General features: G+C 34.8%; 1 protein-coding gene across 1 annotated transcript in view; it reads left to right on the forward strand.

Moving 5' to 3' along the window:
* The window catches only part of LOC115211864 (inter-alpha-trypsin inhibitor heavy chain H4-like), a 241,022-nt gene that overhangs the window by 200,387 nt on the left and 20,657 nt on the right, over window positions 1–19,978 (forward strand). The window contains exons 20-24 of the mRNA XM_036502852.1: window positions 2,184–2,207; window positions 8,106–8,120; window positions 9,529–9,546; window positions 14,175–14,192; window positions 18,601–18,624. Coding sequence (XP_036358745.1) covers window positions 2,184–2,207; window positions 8,106–8,120; window positions 9,529–9,546; window positions 14,175–14,192; window positions 18,601–18,624 — 99 coding nt within the window. The remainder of the gene's footprint in view (window positions 1–2,183; window positions 2,208–8,105; window positions 8,121–9,528; window positions 9,547–14,174; window positions 14,193–18,600; window positions 18,625–19,978) is intronic.

The raw sequence follows: 19,978 nt of genomic DNA on the forward strand, positions 1-19,978 counted from the left end.
ATGCACAAACAGCTTGTTGATTTATATAAAACATGCTTTTTAACAGTTTTGTTTCGAAGAGAATATTGATATTGTTTTTTGGGGTTGAGTTTTTGATGACAATGGAGATGGATAGAAATATCACCTTCCCATTCACCGTTTATTTATTTATTTATTTAGTCGTTTACCATTGTATTGGTTAAATTATGGTGAACTCTTCAAAAACAAAATAGTTGCAGTTTGGTCATCACTGAAAGACATTTTGTTTATTTCACTCTTGACCCTTGTTTTTTCCTTTCTTTCTTCTTCTTTCTTTTTCCTCCTTTCTTTCTGTATATTATATATATATATATTGAGTGAGAACAATCTTAATTAAGGGGATGCGTGCGGTTCATCATATAATATATTAATAAATAAAATAAAACATATGCATGTATATAAACATATATGTACGTACCTACCTCTACATGTACATATACATGCAAATATGAGTACAGGACACCAAAAAGGACGTCGAACACAATGAGAAACAAAAACATAGACACAAACCAAAGGAACTGGACATTTATTTAAAAACAGCAGAAAAATGGAATACAGGACAATTAACACAAGGAAAAACCCCTTCTTCAGTCGCTAGAGCTTTCATCTACTCCACGTTTCGAAGGATAAAAGCGAGACGTATCTTCGACAAGAAAACTTTCCTTCCTGCGAAAAGCAAATCAATTAAAATTCTGAGCTCTTTTCGCAGAGGGTTAAAAAATAGTATATATAATTATATGTATGTATGTATGTATGTATGTATGTATGTATGTATGTATGTATGTATGTAAAATATCTGAACACATTTTTTCAATAATGTTTATTTCTACATTACACAATGGATATTACAACATACTTTTGAATCTTTAGACGTAAAATTACGTACTACTCCATGTATTGGATAAGTTTGCTCTATTTCAGTTTTCAACACAGATTTCAAATTAGTTATCTTCTTTATGCTGGTATAATGTTGATAACCTGCTCACTGGGAGTTTGACAAATAAATCAAAGTTGATTAAATTGGAATCGCTACAATATGACTAACTTTCCAAATATACTATTTGCCTTAAGAACATGCATATATTTCAGACGATATGTAAGAACTCTTGTAGAAGAGATAAAAATCCTCGAAAACATATTGTATAGCATATCAACAAGTAAATTATAAAATCATTTTCTTTAAGATAACATAAACACGAGATATTTCAATTCATTTAATTTGAATTTCACACATTCTCTGTTTACAACCCCTGTTTTTTATGTTTTAATTATATTCTTTATAATATTAATGTAGAATATAGAATATTTCGTATAAATAATATACATATAGTAAAATGAAATGTAGTATTGGTTGTCTTATTGAATAGATGAAATGTTGAATATAAAATATTAGGGGACTAGTATAGTTTCATGTGTTATAGCAGTCTTCAAGGTCCTCAGGTTGTGACAAGAGTGTTTCATCCGTGTTTGACTGACTGTCTATTGTCCTTTATAAAATGTTATTGTGGGCAGCAGCAGAAGTTCTTTGACTATTTTAGAAATGATATATATATATATATATATATATATGGAAAGATAGATAGAGAGAGAGAGAGAGACAGACAGACAGACAGACAGACAGATAGATACATATATACATAGACAGAGAGTATAAGAACAATTCATTGTTTGTTTATTTTAAAGTAAACAGGCAACAAGTTAATAACGAAAGGCTGACTTTTTTCTTCTCTATAGATAGCATAACTAGTATCTGAACACATTTTCCAATAATGTTAATTTGTACATTAAACAATAGATAATATTTGAAATAATGCGATCAAACTAGTTAATAACAAAAGGCTGTTTTATCAAAATTATTTCAAATTATTTTTTGTTGTTTTTTGTTTTCCCTTTTCGGGCGAAGGACATGGATCGGATATTGGTCAGTAGAAAAGCTTCCTTACTTCATTTCTCTATATATAACATCACTAACTTCTGAACACATTTTCCAGTAACGCTAATTTGTACATTAAACAATATATAATTTTCCAATAATGTTAATTTGTATATTAAACAATACATAATATTTGAAATAATGCGTTCAAACTATTTAAGAACGAAAGGCTGTTTTATCAAAATCAGTTTACATTTTTTCTTTTTTTTATTTCGTTTTTATCATTTTCCAGTCGTAGTTCCTGAAGCAGAAATTGGTGAGTACAAAAGCTTCGTTGCTTGACATCTCTATATGTAGAATAACTAATATCTAAACCAGTTTTTTTTTTTTCAATAATGTAGACTTATTCTTTACACAATGTATATATTACAAAAGACATTTGAATCCCTGAAACATACAAATTGCGTGCTACTCGGTGTATTCGTAACGTTTGATATATTTCAGTTTTTAACTCAGATTTCAAATTAGGAAAAGAAAGATGGACGATGTTCGCGTGTGAGCAATGAGAGAGAGTAAATGAGAAACAGGGGGAGAGGGATGCAGATAGAGAACTGTGAAGGGGAGAAAAAAGGAATTAGAGAAAGGATGAGAGAGAAAACGTTAAGGGGAGTGAACAGTATAGGGTAGAGTCGCATCAAAAGGATTCAGATATACAGCATTCAATCAAATAGTAATATAAGTATATATATGCATATATATACATATATATATATATACATATATATATATATATATATATATATATATATATATATATATATATATATATATATATATATATATATACATACATATATATATATATATATATATATATATATATATATAGTGAGAGAGACAGAGAGACAGAGAGAGACAGAGAGACAGAGAGACATAGAGAGAGCATAACGTGTGATGTACAGAAATTGAATATTAAGAAAAAAAGGTCGTCAGAATTTCAAAAAACTCTTTAGTTCATCATTATTATTAGCACTTTCGTTCCTTTCTGGAACTTGTCAAATAAAATATGAATACACAAACAGTTTGTTGATTTATATAAAACATGCTTTTTAACAGTTTTGTTTAGGAGAGAATATTGATATTGTTTTTTGGTGTTGAGTTTTTCATGACAATGGAGATGGATAGAAATATCACCTTCCTATTCACCGTTTATTTATTTAGTCGTTTACCATTGTATTGGTTTAAAGTTGGTGACCTCTTCAAAAACAAAATAGTTGCGGTTTGGTCATCACTGAAAGACATTTTAATTTCACTCTTAACACTTCTTTCTTTCCTTTCTTTCTTCTTCTTTCTTTTTCCTCCTGTCTTTCTGTATATTATATATATATATATATTGAGTAAGAAAATGGCATGGACGATTTTTTGGAGTCCAATAATACCCTGTACGCCTATTTGATTATGAAGATTTACAAACATACATTCCCAGGGATACTCGGTTTACCTACCATTATAAATAATACCAAATTACTTTCTCAAACCTTTCATAATGTGATACAAGTCTTTCGTGTAGCAATTGCATGCGGCTGAATAGGGCTTTTAAACTCTCTGTTATGTCGATTATGCATGGATGTAAGAATAAGTGGTCCTATAAAGCTCGAAACTTATGTACAGTGACTACATTTGTGTCCTGTTTATCATTTTATTTCATTTGATACATATATCCTCTCACCTATGCTGCTAGCTCGCATATACAGGTGCTTACATTTATCAAGTATTCACCCTGAATTTATATATATATATATGAATGTATGTATGTATGTGTGTGTGTATGTATGTATGTATATATATATATATATATATATATATATATATATATATATATATATATATATATAATATATATATATATATATATATATATATATATGTATGTATGTATGTATGTATTTCCAATTAGTTATTTTCTTTATAGTGCTATGATGTTCATAACGTACTGGGCGGAGGTTCTCCAAATAAAGCAAATTTGATTAAATTGGAATCGTTACAATATAAATAATTTGCCAAATATTCTATATTCCTTCCGAACTTATATATATTCCAAATGAAGAAAAAAAACCTCAATAACGCATTCTATAGATTATAAAAAATCAAAATATATAGATATTTTCTTTAACTAAATATAAATACGAGAAACTTGATTGCAGTAATACCATATACATTATAAATCCATAACATTTTGACATCGATTTCAGAATCACACCCAAGTTTTGAGTAAAACATTCATTCATAGTAGAGTATATATGTCTTTGCATGAGTATATGTGAGTTCGTGTGTGTATTTCTTAGTTTGTTATATATATATATAACACCCTGATCACCGTGACCGAACAGGCTATCAGATGTTGATACCCATCGCTGGTCACAATGCGCTCCACATTTTGCCTTTGTTAGTAATGTTTTCAAGTTTTTAGGCTGTCTTTAAAAACTTGAAAACATTACTAACAAAGGCAAAATTTGACCTTAGCAACAAGGACCAAACATTCACGGTATCTAAATGCAATGATAGCCGATGTGGCACATGCCAATTCATACATACCGGTCAATATATAAACACAAAAACCGGGAAAATATTCACAAACGCGAATATGAACTGCAAAAGCAGAAATTTAATTTACTGCATCAAATGCCCAAATTGTGAAGAAATATATGTAGGTCAGACGGGAAACGCACTATTAGAACGCTCACGTGTACACCGGCAACAGATTACAGACCCAGACGTCCGTCAGATGCCTTTGAGTAACCAACTAGCAACATGTGGCCGGAAAATGTATATAATATTTCCGTTCTACAAATTACACAGCCCAAGTGAAATCGAGAGGAGAATCAGAGAAAAGAATTTTATTGATAAATTCGAACCCAAGCTAAATAAACAATAATAATAATACTTAGAGGTATTACTTCCACTGCTACGACCATGACCACTAACAACAACAACAATACTAAAGGTGATCAAGATGAAGATAGCAGGAAAATTATCTTATTTAGGGTTAAAAGTTCTATTGCCACCACCATCACCACTAGCAACAATAATTAAGGTACTGACAATGATGATGATGACAATTGAAATATAAAAATATAAAAATCTCTGACAAAAGATATTTACAACATTTCTAAAAATAACCCAACAATTGCTGCTTCGGCCAGAGTCAAGATACAGGACTCTTGACATGTCCAACAAAGCGTGATGCCTAAACCAATCAGCTCAACCAACCAATCAGCTTAAGTAATTGAGTGATACTACACACTGATTGGTCAGAATACAGTTTGCAAAACCTAGCACTCTGGAGCCTACCCAGCTGTATTTTAGCACAGAATCAATCATCTTGCTACAGTCAAAAAATTGTGAAGCATGACTGTCAACACTACTACATGAACCCGAAGATTGCAGAATTCAATGCATGAAAGTACTAGTTCAATCAGAATGAACATTTAACATTCTACTATTTCATTTTATTTTATTCAATTATAATATATTATCTTATAATATATCATTATAAGGATGTAAATAAAACGTGAAAATCAGACAAGGTTGGAATTCCTTTTATTAATATATATATATATATATATAGCGCAGGAGTGACTGTGTGGTAACTAACTTGCTTACCATGCATATGGTTCCGAATTGAGTCCCACTGCGTGGCAACTTGGGCAAGTGTTCTCTACTATAGCCTCGAGCAGACCAAAGCCCTGTGAGTGGATTTGATAGACGAAAACAGGAAGAAGCCTGTTGTATATGTGAGTGTATGTGTGTATGTGTGTATGTATGTGTGTGTGTATCTATCTATATATATAGATAGATATATAGATAGATACATACATACAAACGTACATAGATAGATAGATAGATAGATAGATAGATAGATAGATAGATAGATAGATAGATAGATAGATAGATAGATAAGTTTCTTTATTGGCTGCACACAGATGGGACAAGTTACAAGGTAGAGCTTTTCTTTTGGGGGATGAAAAAAAGGAGGTGGCATAGGTTTTCGATCAAGAGGGATCGTAAAAGGGAAGAAAAGAACAAAAAAAAATAAAAAATGAAAAAAGTAAATAGAATAAAAAATAAAAAAAAGATTAAAAAATTAAAAAAATGAAAGGGAAAAGGAACAAAAGAAAAGAGAAATGAAAAAAGAAGAAAAAGGGGAAAAAAAAGGGGAAGCGGAAAAAAAAAAAAGAACGATCAATAGGGATCGTGTATCACAGTGTTATGATATATGGTGTAAAGGGGAAAGCAAGTAAGGTTTATCCGTGGGAAGAAAAGCCTACGAAAAAGACCACGGTAACCTTGGTCAATATTGTTATATGTTACCACATTTGTTTGCAAGTGGGTAACCCTCTGTTTTCAATTTCTGGGTTCATAGGATTATGCTCAAGGTGGCTTCGTCATTCATATGTGCCATCCTTGCTACATTCACCCATCTTTTTTTAAAACATTCGCTAGACAAAACTTGCCTCTCTACTCTCACTTTCCTTTTCAAGTGGTACTTGAAGAAGTTGATGAGAGATTGACCAGAGAGGAAAGTGTTTGACTCCAATCCTTTCAGACGCGTCCACCAGATACATTCTTTCGCCATAGCCACAAGGATGATGAAAATAGCTCTTCCTTCACGTTTGAAAGGAAGAGGCGTGACAATATTGACGATAGACTCAGCTGATAAACCGACTCGTCCACACGTGACAGCAGTTGTTCGACACAAGCCCACAGGTCGGAAATTGTTGGACACTGCACGAGTGCGTGCAGAACGGTTTCGTCGCTCTGACCGCATCTCGGGCAGGTCGGCCCCGTGTTTCTCGAGCCGTGTCTGTAGAGCTTATCCCGAACGGGTAGCGCTTCTCGGTAACACTGCCAGGCCAGGGATCTCTGGAAGTTGTCCATGGGCCCTGGCCCGAAAGTCGTCCTGAACAGGCGGGTCAGATACTCCTCGTCGACGTCCAGGTTCGACCCGAGCTCGTCGTCGTACTTCCCCTCCACTAATCCCCTATAGAATGCTTTGGTTGTGTTGAAGTCACTCAAGGTCGACCCAGGACGGCAGAGTTGCTTGAGAGCAACGCGACACTCGCGGTGCCATTCGCCCTTCCTCGGCCTCTTTTTGATCCACGACTGCAGTTCGGTCATGGAGACGAGCCGCGGGAAAGCGTGCCTCACATTTTTTGCAATTATGTTAAATTCTATATTAAACCATTCATAAAATCGGAAAAGATTTGTGAATCCATTGATAGATAGATAGATAGATAGATAGATAGATAGATAGATAGATAGATAGATAGATAGATAGATAGATAGATAGATAGATAGATAGATAGATAGATATACACACACTCGAGTGTATCTGTGTGTACATGTATGGATATACACAGTAAATATGCATTCATACTACTGTTTAACAGTCATACATAGAATATGTATTTAGTTACGAACTATTCAATTGTTGCTTTTCTGAATGTATACATGCAGCCAGGTAATTACGAAAAGATCTTTCATCAAAATTAATTTACGTTTTGTTTCAAGCTTTTTTTTTTTATATTTCGGACAAATATCCTGAAATATTCGCGATAATTACTGATTTGAAGAAATTCTTCGTGCTTTTACTTCGATATATATAACATCACAATTCTCTGAACACGTTTTTAGCAATGATGTTAAATTCTATATTAAACAGTTCATAAAATCGGAAAAGATTTGTGAATCCATCAGGCAGAAAAAATACGTTCCATACGGGGATTTGCTAACAATTAGTCAATTCGAATTTTCAAAACAGATTCAATATTCTTTTATTCATTATGGTATAATGTTGACAACGTGGATGGAGGAAGATATAATGAAGGAAGTTGCATTAGATTTGGATAGCTACATTAAGAATAGCCGTAAAACACACTCTTACATAGATAGCATTGAGCTGAAATCTGGATTCATTTGTTTATCATGCTTACAAATGGACACACATTTGTATACCAGGGTATGTATGCATTTATGTATATGCACGAAGTAAATATATATAATTCTGTTTAATGGTCATAGAGAAAACATGCATTTACCTGTGAAATATTCAATGGTTCTTCATTTTAAATTATACATGCAACTAGTTAATAACGAAGGGCTGTTTTATCAAAATATATTCACATTAATTTTTCCTGTTTCCTTCATTTTTCAGCCGCCATACAATTTGGTGAGTAGGAAAGGCTCGTTTCTTAGCTAACACACACACACACACACACACACACATATATATATATATATATATATGTATGTATGTATGTATGTATGGATGTGTATATGTATGTATGTGTGTATGTATGTATGTATGTATGTATGTATGTGTATATGTATGTATGTGTGTATGTATGTATGTATGTATGTATGCATGTATGTATATAAAATATCTGAACACATTTTTTCATTAATGTTTATTTCTACATTACACAATGGATATTACAACATACTTTTGAATCTTTAGACGTAAAATTACGTACTACTCCATGTATTGGATAAGTTTGCTCTATTTCAGTTTTCAACACAGATTTCAAATTAGTTATCTTCTTTATGCTGGTATAATGTTGATAACCTGCTCACTGGGAGTTTGACAAATAAATCAAAGTTGATTAAATTGGAATCGCTACAATATGACTAACTTTCCAAATATACTATTTGCCTTAAGAACATGCATATGTTTCAGACGATATGTAAGAACTCTTGTAGAAGAGATAAAAATCCTCGAAAACATATTGTATAGCATATCAACAAGTAAATTATAAAATCATTTTCTTTAAGATAACAGAAACACGAGATATTTCAATTCATTAATTTGAATTTCACACATTCTCTGTTTTACAACCCCTGTTTTTTATGTTTTAATTATATTCTTTATAATATTAATGTAGAATATAGAATATTTCGCATAAATAATATATATATAGTAAAATCTATGGAAAGATAGAGAGAGATAGAGAGAGAGACAGACAGAGACAGACCAGACAGACAGACAGACAGACAGACAAGACACACAAAGACAGACAGACTATAGATACATATATACATAGACAGAGAGTATAAAGAACACATCATTGTTTCTTTATTGGAAAATAAACAGGCAGGCAACAAGTTAATAAAGAAGGCTGACTTTTTTCTTCTCTATAAAATAGCATAACTAGTATCTGAACAATTTTCCAATAATGTTCATTTGTACATTAAACAATGATATCTATTTGAAATAATGCGATCAAACTAGTTAATAACAAAAGGCTGTTTTATCAAATTTATTTCAAATTATTTTTTGTGTTTTTTGTTTTTCCTTTTTCGGGCGAAGGGCATGGCATGGATATTGATCAGTAGAAGAGCTTCCTTACTTTCTTCATTTCTCTATATAAGACATCAATAACTTCTGAACACATTTTCCAGTAACGCTAATTGTACATTAACAAATATAATTTTCCATAATCTTAATTTGTATTAAACAATACATATATTTGAAATAAAGCGTTCAACAAACTAGTTAAGAACGAAAGGCTGTTTTAATCAAAATCAATTTACATTTTTTCTTTTTTTTATTTCGTTTTAATATCATTTTTCTGTCGTAGTTCCTGAAGCAAAATTTGGTGAGTACAAAAGTTTCGTTGTTTCACTTCTCTATATATAGCATAACTAAATCTAAACACGAAACGTTTTTTTTTTCAATAATGTAGAACTTTTTGGAGTCCAATAATATCCGTACGCCGTTTTGATTATGAAGATTTAAAACATACATTCCCGGGATACTCGTTTTACCTACCATATAAATAATACCAATTTTCTTTCCTCAAAACCTTTCATAATGTGATACAAAGTCTTTGTCGGTGTAGCAATTGCATGCGGCTGAAGTGGGCTTTTAATTAACTATCTGTTTATGTCGATTATGCATTGATGTAAAAAGAATAAGTGGTCCTATATAAAGCTCGAACTTCATGTCACTTCTTTGGTGAGTAGGAAAGCTCGTTTTCATGCTAACACACACACATATAAATATATAAGATGATATATAATATAAACATATATCTAGTATTATTGTATATATATATATATAAATAATATATACTATATATAATATATATAATGTATGTATATATATATATATATATTAATATATCTAGTATGTAATGTATGGGAAATTTGTGTATGTATGTATGTATTGTATGTATGTATGTAGCCTGTATGTATGTATGTATGTATGTTATGATATTTATGTAAGTATGCTATGTATGTAATGGGTATGTATAAAATCCTTAAATCCTTAAAAATTTTTAGCCCGAAGGCCGCGGCATGCTGGGGCACAACCGCTGAATGAGCTACACTAAATTTGTGAATCCACCTCTGAAACGTGGCACTTGATCAACCAGGGAGTTCGATGCTGCTGCCCGCATCCGCGTCTCCTGTCGTGGGGTAGGCTCATCTGAGCTCCCACAAGAAGAGATCCAGTTTATTTTTAAAGAAACCCCACATCCACACCATGTAAGTTTCTCAGGCCATTTATGGGAGGATGTTAAAGAGCTGTGGGCCTCTGAAACCCCAAGCTGTTGCAGTATCTGGAACTGTAATTTGATGGTGATTGTTGGAATCCTTGGCAACATGCAGTGGCGGCGCCCCCGTTCTGAACGGTGGAGTAACTTTGAATGACAAGTTTGGGTCAATACCCTCCAGGATTTTCCCAGATGTATATCACCGCATTATCTCTCCGCGCCGCTCCCCTCCTCACTCTCCCGAACCATCCGCCTCTAAAGAGAATAGGTTAATCCTTCAGTCTTTCCAGTAGCTGATATTTGCATTGAGAGACTAGATTTTCTTTGTGTAGTTTTCGGAATTGCTGCGAGTTGCTGCGAGTTTCTGTGTTAGTTTATATTGTGTGGTGACCAAAGTTGGTAGCAGAGATCAGTCCAAGCGGCGGCTGAGGACGAAATGTTTTCCATAGACATCAGTGTCCCTTCTCTCTTTGTTCTGAAAGTTCGGAGAATCCATCCAGCTAGCCGTCTGCATTTTATCACCAGACTTACGCAATATGCATTGGAAAAGATGCATCATTGCTCATGTCAATGACCAGGTCCGCACTGATTTTGACTCAGGGATTGCAATTCTTCCTGGGCCAGTGTATCCAGTCTTCATGTCATTTACTTTGTGTGCCAGTAGCGCAGGGCCTGGACTTAACCTGCATTAAACTGCATGTTGTTGTCCTCATCCCGCCTGGACACGTGGTCATCGTAGCAACTGAAGGCATGTCTGAAAGGGCCACTGAACATCAGTGGCCCCCAAGACAGTGCCCTGTGGGACGCCGCTTGTTATTTGCGTTTCCTTGGAGGTGGCTCATGGCTCACAACTGCCTGTTTTTTCTTGTGCATTCCAACTCTCCAAGTTTCCCGCCTATGCCGAGACCACGCAGTTTGTGACAGATCATGACCATGGTCGACTTTATCAAGGCTTTTGCAAAGTCGAGATATATTACATCCACATTTGAGCCATTTAGTAGCTGTTTCAACACCCAGTCATAGTGTTGCAGAGCTGTATTAGGCCGCCTCTACCTGGTCGAAATCCCGCTGGGTGTCAGACAGCAAGTCATTTTCTTCAAGGAACATGATTAGTTTCTTACGGACTATTCGTTCCATGACTTGCTGATGTGTGAGGTCAGAGAGATAGCCTATAATTTTTTAGCATCTGCTCTGCTACCTCCCTTATGGATAGGGCATATTACCCCCCCTCTTTCAATTGACTGGGAGCTTACCACTTGTAAGAAAGCTCTGAAAAGAAGCTTAGCGGTTTTTGCAAGGGCTCGTTTTGCACGATTTGAGAAGGATCGCTGGGAATCCATCAGGTCCAGCAGCTGAGTTTGTGTCAATTTCATCAATGGCTAGTGTGATATCATCATCTTCGATTGTTTGATGTACTCAATTTTTGTCTCTTTTGGCCGCAGGTAAAGTGGCAAAGAATTCTTCTGGGTTGTTTACTTGCCTGTGTCCTAGAGGTGTAGTGAACACACTTTGGAACTGTTCGTTCAGTATTTCACTTACCTCGTGGGATTTTCCTGTGAGAGGCCATCTTTTTGGAAGAGAGGTCCTATTCTCTGGTGCACTGTGCTGTCTCTTTGGCAAACTTAAAGAAAGACTTTAGGGTTTGATTTTATATTTTCTATTACCCAAGCTTCTTTATCTGCTCTCTCTCCTTTTCATGGGACTGATGTACACTTTTCTCATTTCTTAGCAATAGCATCTTCGAGCCGAGACTTCTCACCACTTTTGGTGTGCTTGCTCAGGCGGTTTGCAATCCTTGTCCGTCGTCTCATAAGAATCCTCCTTTCTCTAGGGATCCTGTTTTTTGTTCTTGTGTGTGCTGCCCCGGCACACTGGGACATATTTGTCACATATGGCTTGTATTATGGACATGAAGTGTTTGTGTTTCATGCTTATGTCCGGTGTGGAGAGATATTCAGGCCAATCCTGTTTGAGGATCTCTTTCTCAATCAACTTCCAGTTGGCTTTATGAATGTTTAAGTTGGAGAGATGGTGGGTGCTTCGTATAGGCTGTGTGTCAACGGGGGCTTTTGTTCCATACATAGACAGCTCTATTATGTTGTGATCCGAGATCATTGTCGGCATCATATTAACATTATGGATAATATCCATATTGTTTGTGAAGCAGAGATCCAGTATATTATCTGCCATTGTTGGTTGCAGGACTATTTGTGAGATGGAGCAGGGACTCCACATGTGCCTGCTGATGGTGTGTCATCCCTGGGAGCATCTGAACACATTTTTTCAATAATGTTTATTTCTACATTACACTATGGATATTACAACATACTTTTGAATCTTTAGACGTAAAATTACGTACTACACCATGTATTGGATAAGTTTGCTCTATTTCAGTTTTCAACACAGATTTCAAATTAGTTATCTTCTTTATGCTGGTATAATGTTGATAACCTGCTCACTGGGAGTTTGACAAATAAATCAAAGTTGATTAAATTGGAATCGCTACAATATGACTAACTTTCCAAATATACTATTTGCCTTAAGAACATGCATATATTTCGGACGATATGTAAGAACTCTAGTAGAAGAGATAAAAATCCTCGAAAACATATTGTATAGCATATCAACAAGTAAATTATAAAATCATTTTCTTTAAGATAACAGAAACACGAGATATTTCAATTCATTTAATTTGAATTTCACACATTCTCTGTTTACAACCCCTGTTTTTTTATGTTTTAATTATATTCTTTATAATATTAATGTAGAATATAGAATATTTCGTATAAATAATATATATATAGTAAAATAAAATGTAGTATTGATTGTCTTATTGAATAGATGAAATGTTGAATATAAAATATTAGGGGACTAGTATAGTTTCATGTGTTATAGCAGTCTTCAAGGTCCTCAGGTTGTGACAGGAGTGTTTTATCCGTGTTTCACTGACTGTCTATTGTCCTTTATATAATGTTATTGTGGGCAGCAGCAGAAGTTCTTTGACTAGTTTTAGAAATGATTTATATATATATATATATATATATATATATATATATGGAAAGATAGATAGAGAGATAGAGAGAGAGACAGAGACAGAGACAGAGAGACAGACAGACAGACAGACACAAAGACAGACAGACAGATAGATACATATATACATAGACAGAGAGTATAAGAACACATCATTGTTTCTTTATTTTAAAATAAACAGGCAACAAGTTAATAAAGAAAGGCTGACTTTTTTCTTCTCTATAAATTGCATAACTAGTATCTGAACACATTTTCCAATAATGTTAATTTGTACATTAAACAATAGATAATATTTGAAATAATGCGATCAAACTAGTTAATAACAAAAGGCTGTTTTATCAAAATTATTTCAAATTATTTTTTGTTGTTTTTTGTTTTCCTTTTTCGGGCGAAGGGCATGGATCGGATATTGATCAGTAGAAAAGCTTCCTTACTTCATTTCTCTATATATAACGTCACTAACTTCTGAACACATTTTCCAGTAACGCTAATTTGTACATTAAACAATATATAATTTTCCAATAATGTTAATTTGTACATTAAACAATATATAATTTTCCAATAATCTTAATTTGTACATTAAACAATACATAATATTTGAAATAATGCGTTCAAACTAGTTAAGAACGAAAGGCTGTTTTATCAAAATCAATTTACATTTTTTTTATTTTTTATTTCGTTTTTATCATTTTCTGTCGTAGTTCCTGAAGCAGAATTTTGTGAGTACAAAAGTTTCGTTGTTTCACTTCTCTATATATAGCATAACTAATATCTAAACACGTTTTTTTTTTCAATAATGTAGACTTTTTGGAGTCCAATAATATCCTGTACGCCTGTTTGATTATGAAGATTTACAAACATACATTCCCGGGGATACTCGGTTTACCTACCATTATAAATAATACCAAATTTCTTCCTCAAACCTTTCATATTGGGTAGCAATTGCATGCGGCTGAAGTGGGCTTTTAAACTATCTGTTATGTCGATTATGCATTGATGTAAGAATAAGTGGTCCTATAAATCTCGAAACTTATGTCACTTTGGTGAGTAGGAAAGGCTCGTTTCTTAGCTAACACACACACACATATATATATATATATATAAATATATATATATATATATATATATATATATATATATATATATATATATATTATATGTATGTATGTATGTAGTATGTATGTATGTATGCCTGTATGTATGTATGTATGTATTTATGTAAGTATGTATGTAAATGTATGTATAATCCTTAATCCTTAAATCCTTAAATTGTTTTAGCCCGAAGGCCGCGGCCATGCTGGGGCCCCACCGCTGAATGAGCTACACTAATTTGTGAATCCACCTCTGATACGTGGCACTTGATCAACAAGGGAGTTCGATGCTGCTGCCCGCATCCGCGTCTCCTGTCGTGAGGTAGGCTCATCTGAGACTCCCAACAAGAAGAGATCCAGTTTAGTTTTAAAGAAACCCACATCCACACCATGTAAGTTCTCTCAGGCATTTAGGGAGGATGTTAAAGAGCTGTGGGCCTCTGAAACCCAAGCTGTTGCAGTATCTGGACCTGTATTTTGATGGTGATGTTGGAATCCTTGGCAACATGCAGTGGCGCCCCGTTCTGCGGTTGGAGTAACTTTGAATGACAAAGTTTGGGTCAAGACCCTCCAGGATTTTCCAGATGTATATCACCGCCTATCTCTCCCGCCTCCGCTCTAGGGAGAATAGGTTTAATACCTTCAGTCTTTCCCAGTAGCTGATATTTTGCATTGAGACGATTTTCTTTGTGTAGCTTCTCGGAATTGCTTCGAGTTCTGCTGTTAGTTTTATATTGTGTGGTGACCAAAGTTGGGAGCAGTAGTCCCACGGCTGAGGACGAATGTTTTCCATAGGACCATCAGTCTTCTCCTTCTCTCTTGTTCTGAAAGTTCGGAGAATCCATCCAGCTAGCCGTCTCTGCATTTTATCACCAGATTAGCAATATGCATTTGGAAAGATGCATCATTGCTCATGTCAATGACCAGGTCACGCACTGATTTGACTCAGGGATTGCAATTCTTCCTGGGCCAGTGTATCCAGTCTTCATGTCATTTACCTTTGTGTGCCAGTAGCGCAGGGCCTGGAACTTACCTGCATTAAACTGCATGTTGTTGTCCTCAGCCCACCTGTATATTGTGTCCAGCTCATGTTGCAGATGCGCAATATTTTCAGGGTTTTGTATTGCGTGGGAGACTTTTGTGTCATCTGCATAGCTAGCAAGGGTGGTCATCGTAGCAACTGAAGGCATGTCTGAAAGGGCCACTATGAAAATCAGTGGCCCCAAGACAGTGCCCTGTGGGACGCCGCTTGTTATTTGCGTTTCCTTGGAGGTGGCTCCATTGCTCACAACTGCCTGTTTCTTGTGCAGCCACTCTCCAAGTTTCCCGCCTATGCCGAGACCACGCAGTTTGTGACAGATCATACCATGGTCGACTTTATCAAAGGCTTTTGCAAAGTCGAGATATATTACATCCACATTGAGCCATTTAGTAGCTGTTTCAACACCCAGTCATAGTTGCAGGAGCTGTGTTAGGCAGCCTCTACCTGGTCGAAATCCATGCTGGGTGTCAGACAGCAAGTCATTTTCTTCAAGAACATGATTAGTTAGTTTCTTACGGACTATTCGTTCCATGACTTTGCTGATGTGTGAGGTCAGAGAGATAGGCCTATAATTTTTAGCATCTGCTCTGCTACCTCCCTTATGGATAGGGCATATTACCCCCTCTTTCAATTTGACTGGGAGCTTACAACTTGTAAGAAAGCTCTGAAAAAGAAGCTGTAGCGGTTTTGCAAGGGCTCGTTTGCACGATTTGAGAAGGATCGCTGGGAATCCATCAGGTCCAGCAGCTGAGTTTGTGTCAATCTCATCAATGGCTAGTGTGATATCATCATCTTCGATGTTGATGTACTCAATTTTTGTCTCTTTGGCCGCAGGTAAAGTGGCAAAGAATTCTTCTGGGTTGTTTACTTGCCTGTGTCCTAGAGGTGTAGTGAACACACTTTGGAACTGTTCGTTCAGTATTTCACTTATCCTCGTGGGATTTCCTGTGAGAGAGCCATCTTTTTGGAAGAGAGGTCCTATTCTCTGGTGCACTGTGGCTGTCTCTTTGGCAAACTTAAAGAAAGATTTAGGGTTTGATTTTATATTTTCTATTACCCAAGCTTCTTTATCTGCTCTCTCCTTTTCATGGGACTGATGTACACTTTTCTCAGTTTCCATTAGCATTCTTTCGAGCCGAGACTTCTCACCACTTTTGGTGTGCTTGCTCAGGCGGTTTGCAATCCTTGTCCGTCGTCTCATAAGAATCCTCCTTTCTCTAGGGATCTTGTTTTTGTTCTTGTGTGTGCTGGCCCGGCACACTGGGACATATTTGTCACATATGGCTTGTATTATGGACATGAAGTGTTTGTGTTTCATGCTTATGTCCGGTGTGGAGAGACATTCAGGCCAATCCTGTTTGAGGATCTCTTTCTCAATCAACTTCCAGTTGGCTTTATGAAAGTTTAAGTTGGAAAGATGGTGGGTGCTTCGTATAGCCTGTGTGTCAACGGGGGCTTTTGTTCCATACATAGACAGCTCTATTATGTTGTGATCCGAGATCATTGTCGGCATCACATTAACATTATGGATAATATCCATATTGTTTGTGAAGCAGAGATCCAGTATATTATCTGCCCTTGTTGGTTGCAGGACTATTTGCTCCATGAAAGAGGCATTTGTGAGATGGAGCAGGGACTCCACATGTGCCTGCTGATGGTGTGTCATCCCTGGGAGCATCTGAACACATTTTTTCAATAATGTTTATTTTCTACATTACACAATGGATATTACAACATACTTTTGAATCTTTAGACGTAAAATTACGTACTACTCCATGTATTGGATAAGTTTGCTCTATTTCAGTTTTCAACACAGATTTCAAATTAGTTATCTTCTTTAATGCTGGTATAATGTTGATAACCTGCTCACTGGGAGTTTGACAAATAAATCAAAGTTGATTAATTGGAATCGCTACAATATGACTAACTTTCCAATATACTATTTGCCTTAAGAACATGCATATATTTCGGACGATATGTAAAAACTCTAGTAGAAGAGATAAAAATCCTCGAAAACATATTGTATAGCATATCAACAAGTAAATTATAAAATCATTTTCTTTAAGATAACAGAAACACGAGATATTTCAATTCATTTAATTTGAATTTCACACATTCTCTGTTTACCCCTGTTTTTTATGTTTTAATTATATTCTTTATAATATTAATGTAGAATATAGAATATTTCGTATAAATAATATATATATAGTAAAATGAAATGAAGTATTGATTGTCTTATTGAATAGATGAAATGTTGAATATAAAATATTAGGGGACTAGTATAGTTTCATTTGTTATAGCAGTCTTCAAGGTCCTCAGGTTGTGACAGGAGTGTTTCATCCGTGTTTGACTGACTGTCTATTGTCTTTTGTATAATGTTATGTGGGCAGCAGCCGATGTTCTTTGAATAATTTTAGAAATGATTTATATATATATATATATATATATATATATAATATATATATATATGGAAAGATAGATAGAGAGATAGAGATAGAGAGAGAGACAGAGACAGACAGACAGACAGACAGACAGACACAAAGACAGACAGAGAGATAGATACATATATACATAGACAGAGAGTATAAGAACTATTCGTTGTTTGTTTATTTTAAAGTAAACAGGCAACAAGTTCATAACGAAAGGCTGACTTTTTCTTCTCTATATATAGCATAACTAGTATCTGAACCAATTTTCCAATAATGTTATTTGTACATTAAACAATATATAATTTTCCAATAATGTTAATTTGTATATTAAACAATACATAATTTTCCAATAATGTTAATTTGTACATTAACACATATATTAATTTTCCAATAATGTTAATTTATATATTAAACAATACATAATTTTCCAATAATGTTAATTTATATATTAAAAAATACATAATATTTGAAATAATGCGTTCAAACTAGTTAAGAACGAAAGGCTGTTTTATCAAAATCAATTTACATTTTTTCTTTTTTTTATTTCGTTTTTATCATTTTCCAGACATACTTCCTGAAGCAGAAATTGGTGAGTACAAAACCTTCGTTGCTTGACATCTCTATATATAGCATAACTAATATCTAAACAAGTTTTTTTTTTTCAATAATGTAGACTTCTTCTTTACACAATGTATATATTACAAAAGACATTTGAATCCCTGAAACATACAAATTGCGTGCTACTCGGTGTATTCGTAACGTTTGATATATTTCAGTTTTTAACCCAGATTTCAAATTAGGAAAAGAAAGATTGACGATATTCACGTGTGAGCAACGAGAGAGTGTAAAGGAGAAACAGGGGGAGAGAGATGCAGATAGAGAACTGTGAAGGGGAGAAAAAAGGAGTTAGAGAAAGGATGAGAGAGAAAACGTTAAGGGGAGTGAACAGTATAGGGTAGAGTCGCATCAAAAAGATTCAGATATACAGCATTCAATCAAATAATAATATAAATATATATATGCATATATATATTAAGGTATGTAGAAAAATACAACATGGACAAGAACGTATAACTCTTAGAAGACGATACAATAAACACGGACAGGACATTCGAATCCCTCAGTCTTCAGTCAAGAACCGGATCATCGTAGTAATTTCGGCTGATTAATCTTGAGATTACTAGATCACGGCCAGCCCTCCAAGAAAAACTAAGCAACGAGCATTAGAAAAACTAAGCTGGGAGCGTAGATTTCCTGGAAGAAGGATCGAATGCATACGGACACCAGGACAGCAAAAGGGACGAATATAAAAAAACAAAAAAATAATGGAATACAGAAACATGAAATACAGAAGCATTAACGGTGAAAACAACAACAAGTGTCTTACGACTGATAACAAGCAAACAAATGTTTTCTCTGGCGCAAGAAAGGAGCCTTATCGGCGATGCCTATAGCGGCGGACGAAAAACAACGATGTTAACACGACGCTGGTCAGAAGCTGAAAGGCAGATTTCGGCCAGCAGTCACGTGACAGAGAAGAGAGAAAAGAAAAGAAGAGAAGCAACGGAAAAGAGAGAGAGAGGAGGGACAAACGCAACAAAGAGAGAGAGAGAGAGAAAGAAGGAATCAGAGAGGAGAAGGGATGGGTGTCGAAGATTGACCTGTGAGTGCAGAGCGAGACAAAGAAATAGGAGGGTAGTGGAAGATTAGACCAAAGAATCAGAGGAAAGAGAAGAGAAAAGAGATGAGTAGAGAGAGAAGGGGACAGATCAAGTAAAAGTGAGAGAGAGAGAGAGACAAACAGAGAGTCGTACCAATTATTAAGAATATGTGCTCACATTAATGTTAAGAGGGTACGTGGCGCCTGGAATATATGTTAAGGTATGTAGAAAAATACAACATGGACAAGAACGTATAACTCTTAGAAGACGATACAATAAACA

Source organism: Octopus sinensis, linkage group LG5, assembly GCF_006345805.1.
Source record: "Octopus sinensis linkage group LG5, ASM634580v1, whole genome shotgun sequence".
In the NCBI taxonomy this organism is placed as follows: domain Eukaryota; kingdom Metazoa; phylum Mollusca; class Cephalopoda; order Octopoda; family Octopodidae; genus Octopus; species Octopus sinensis.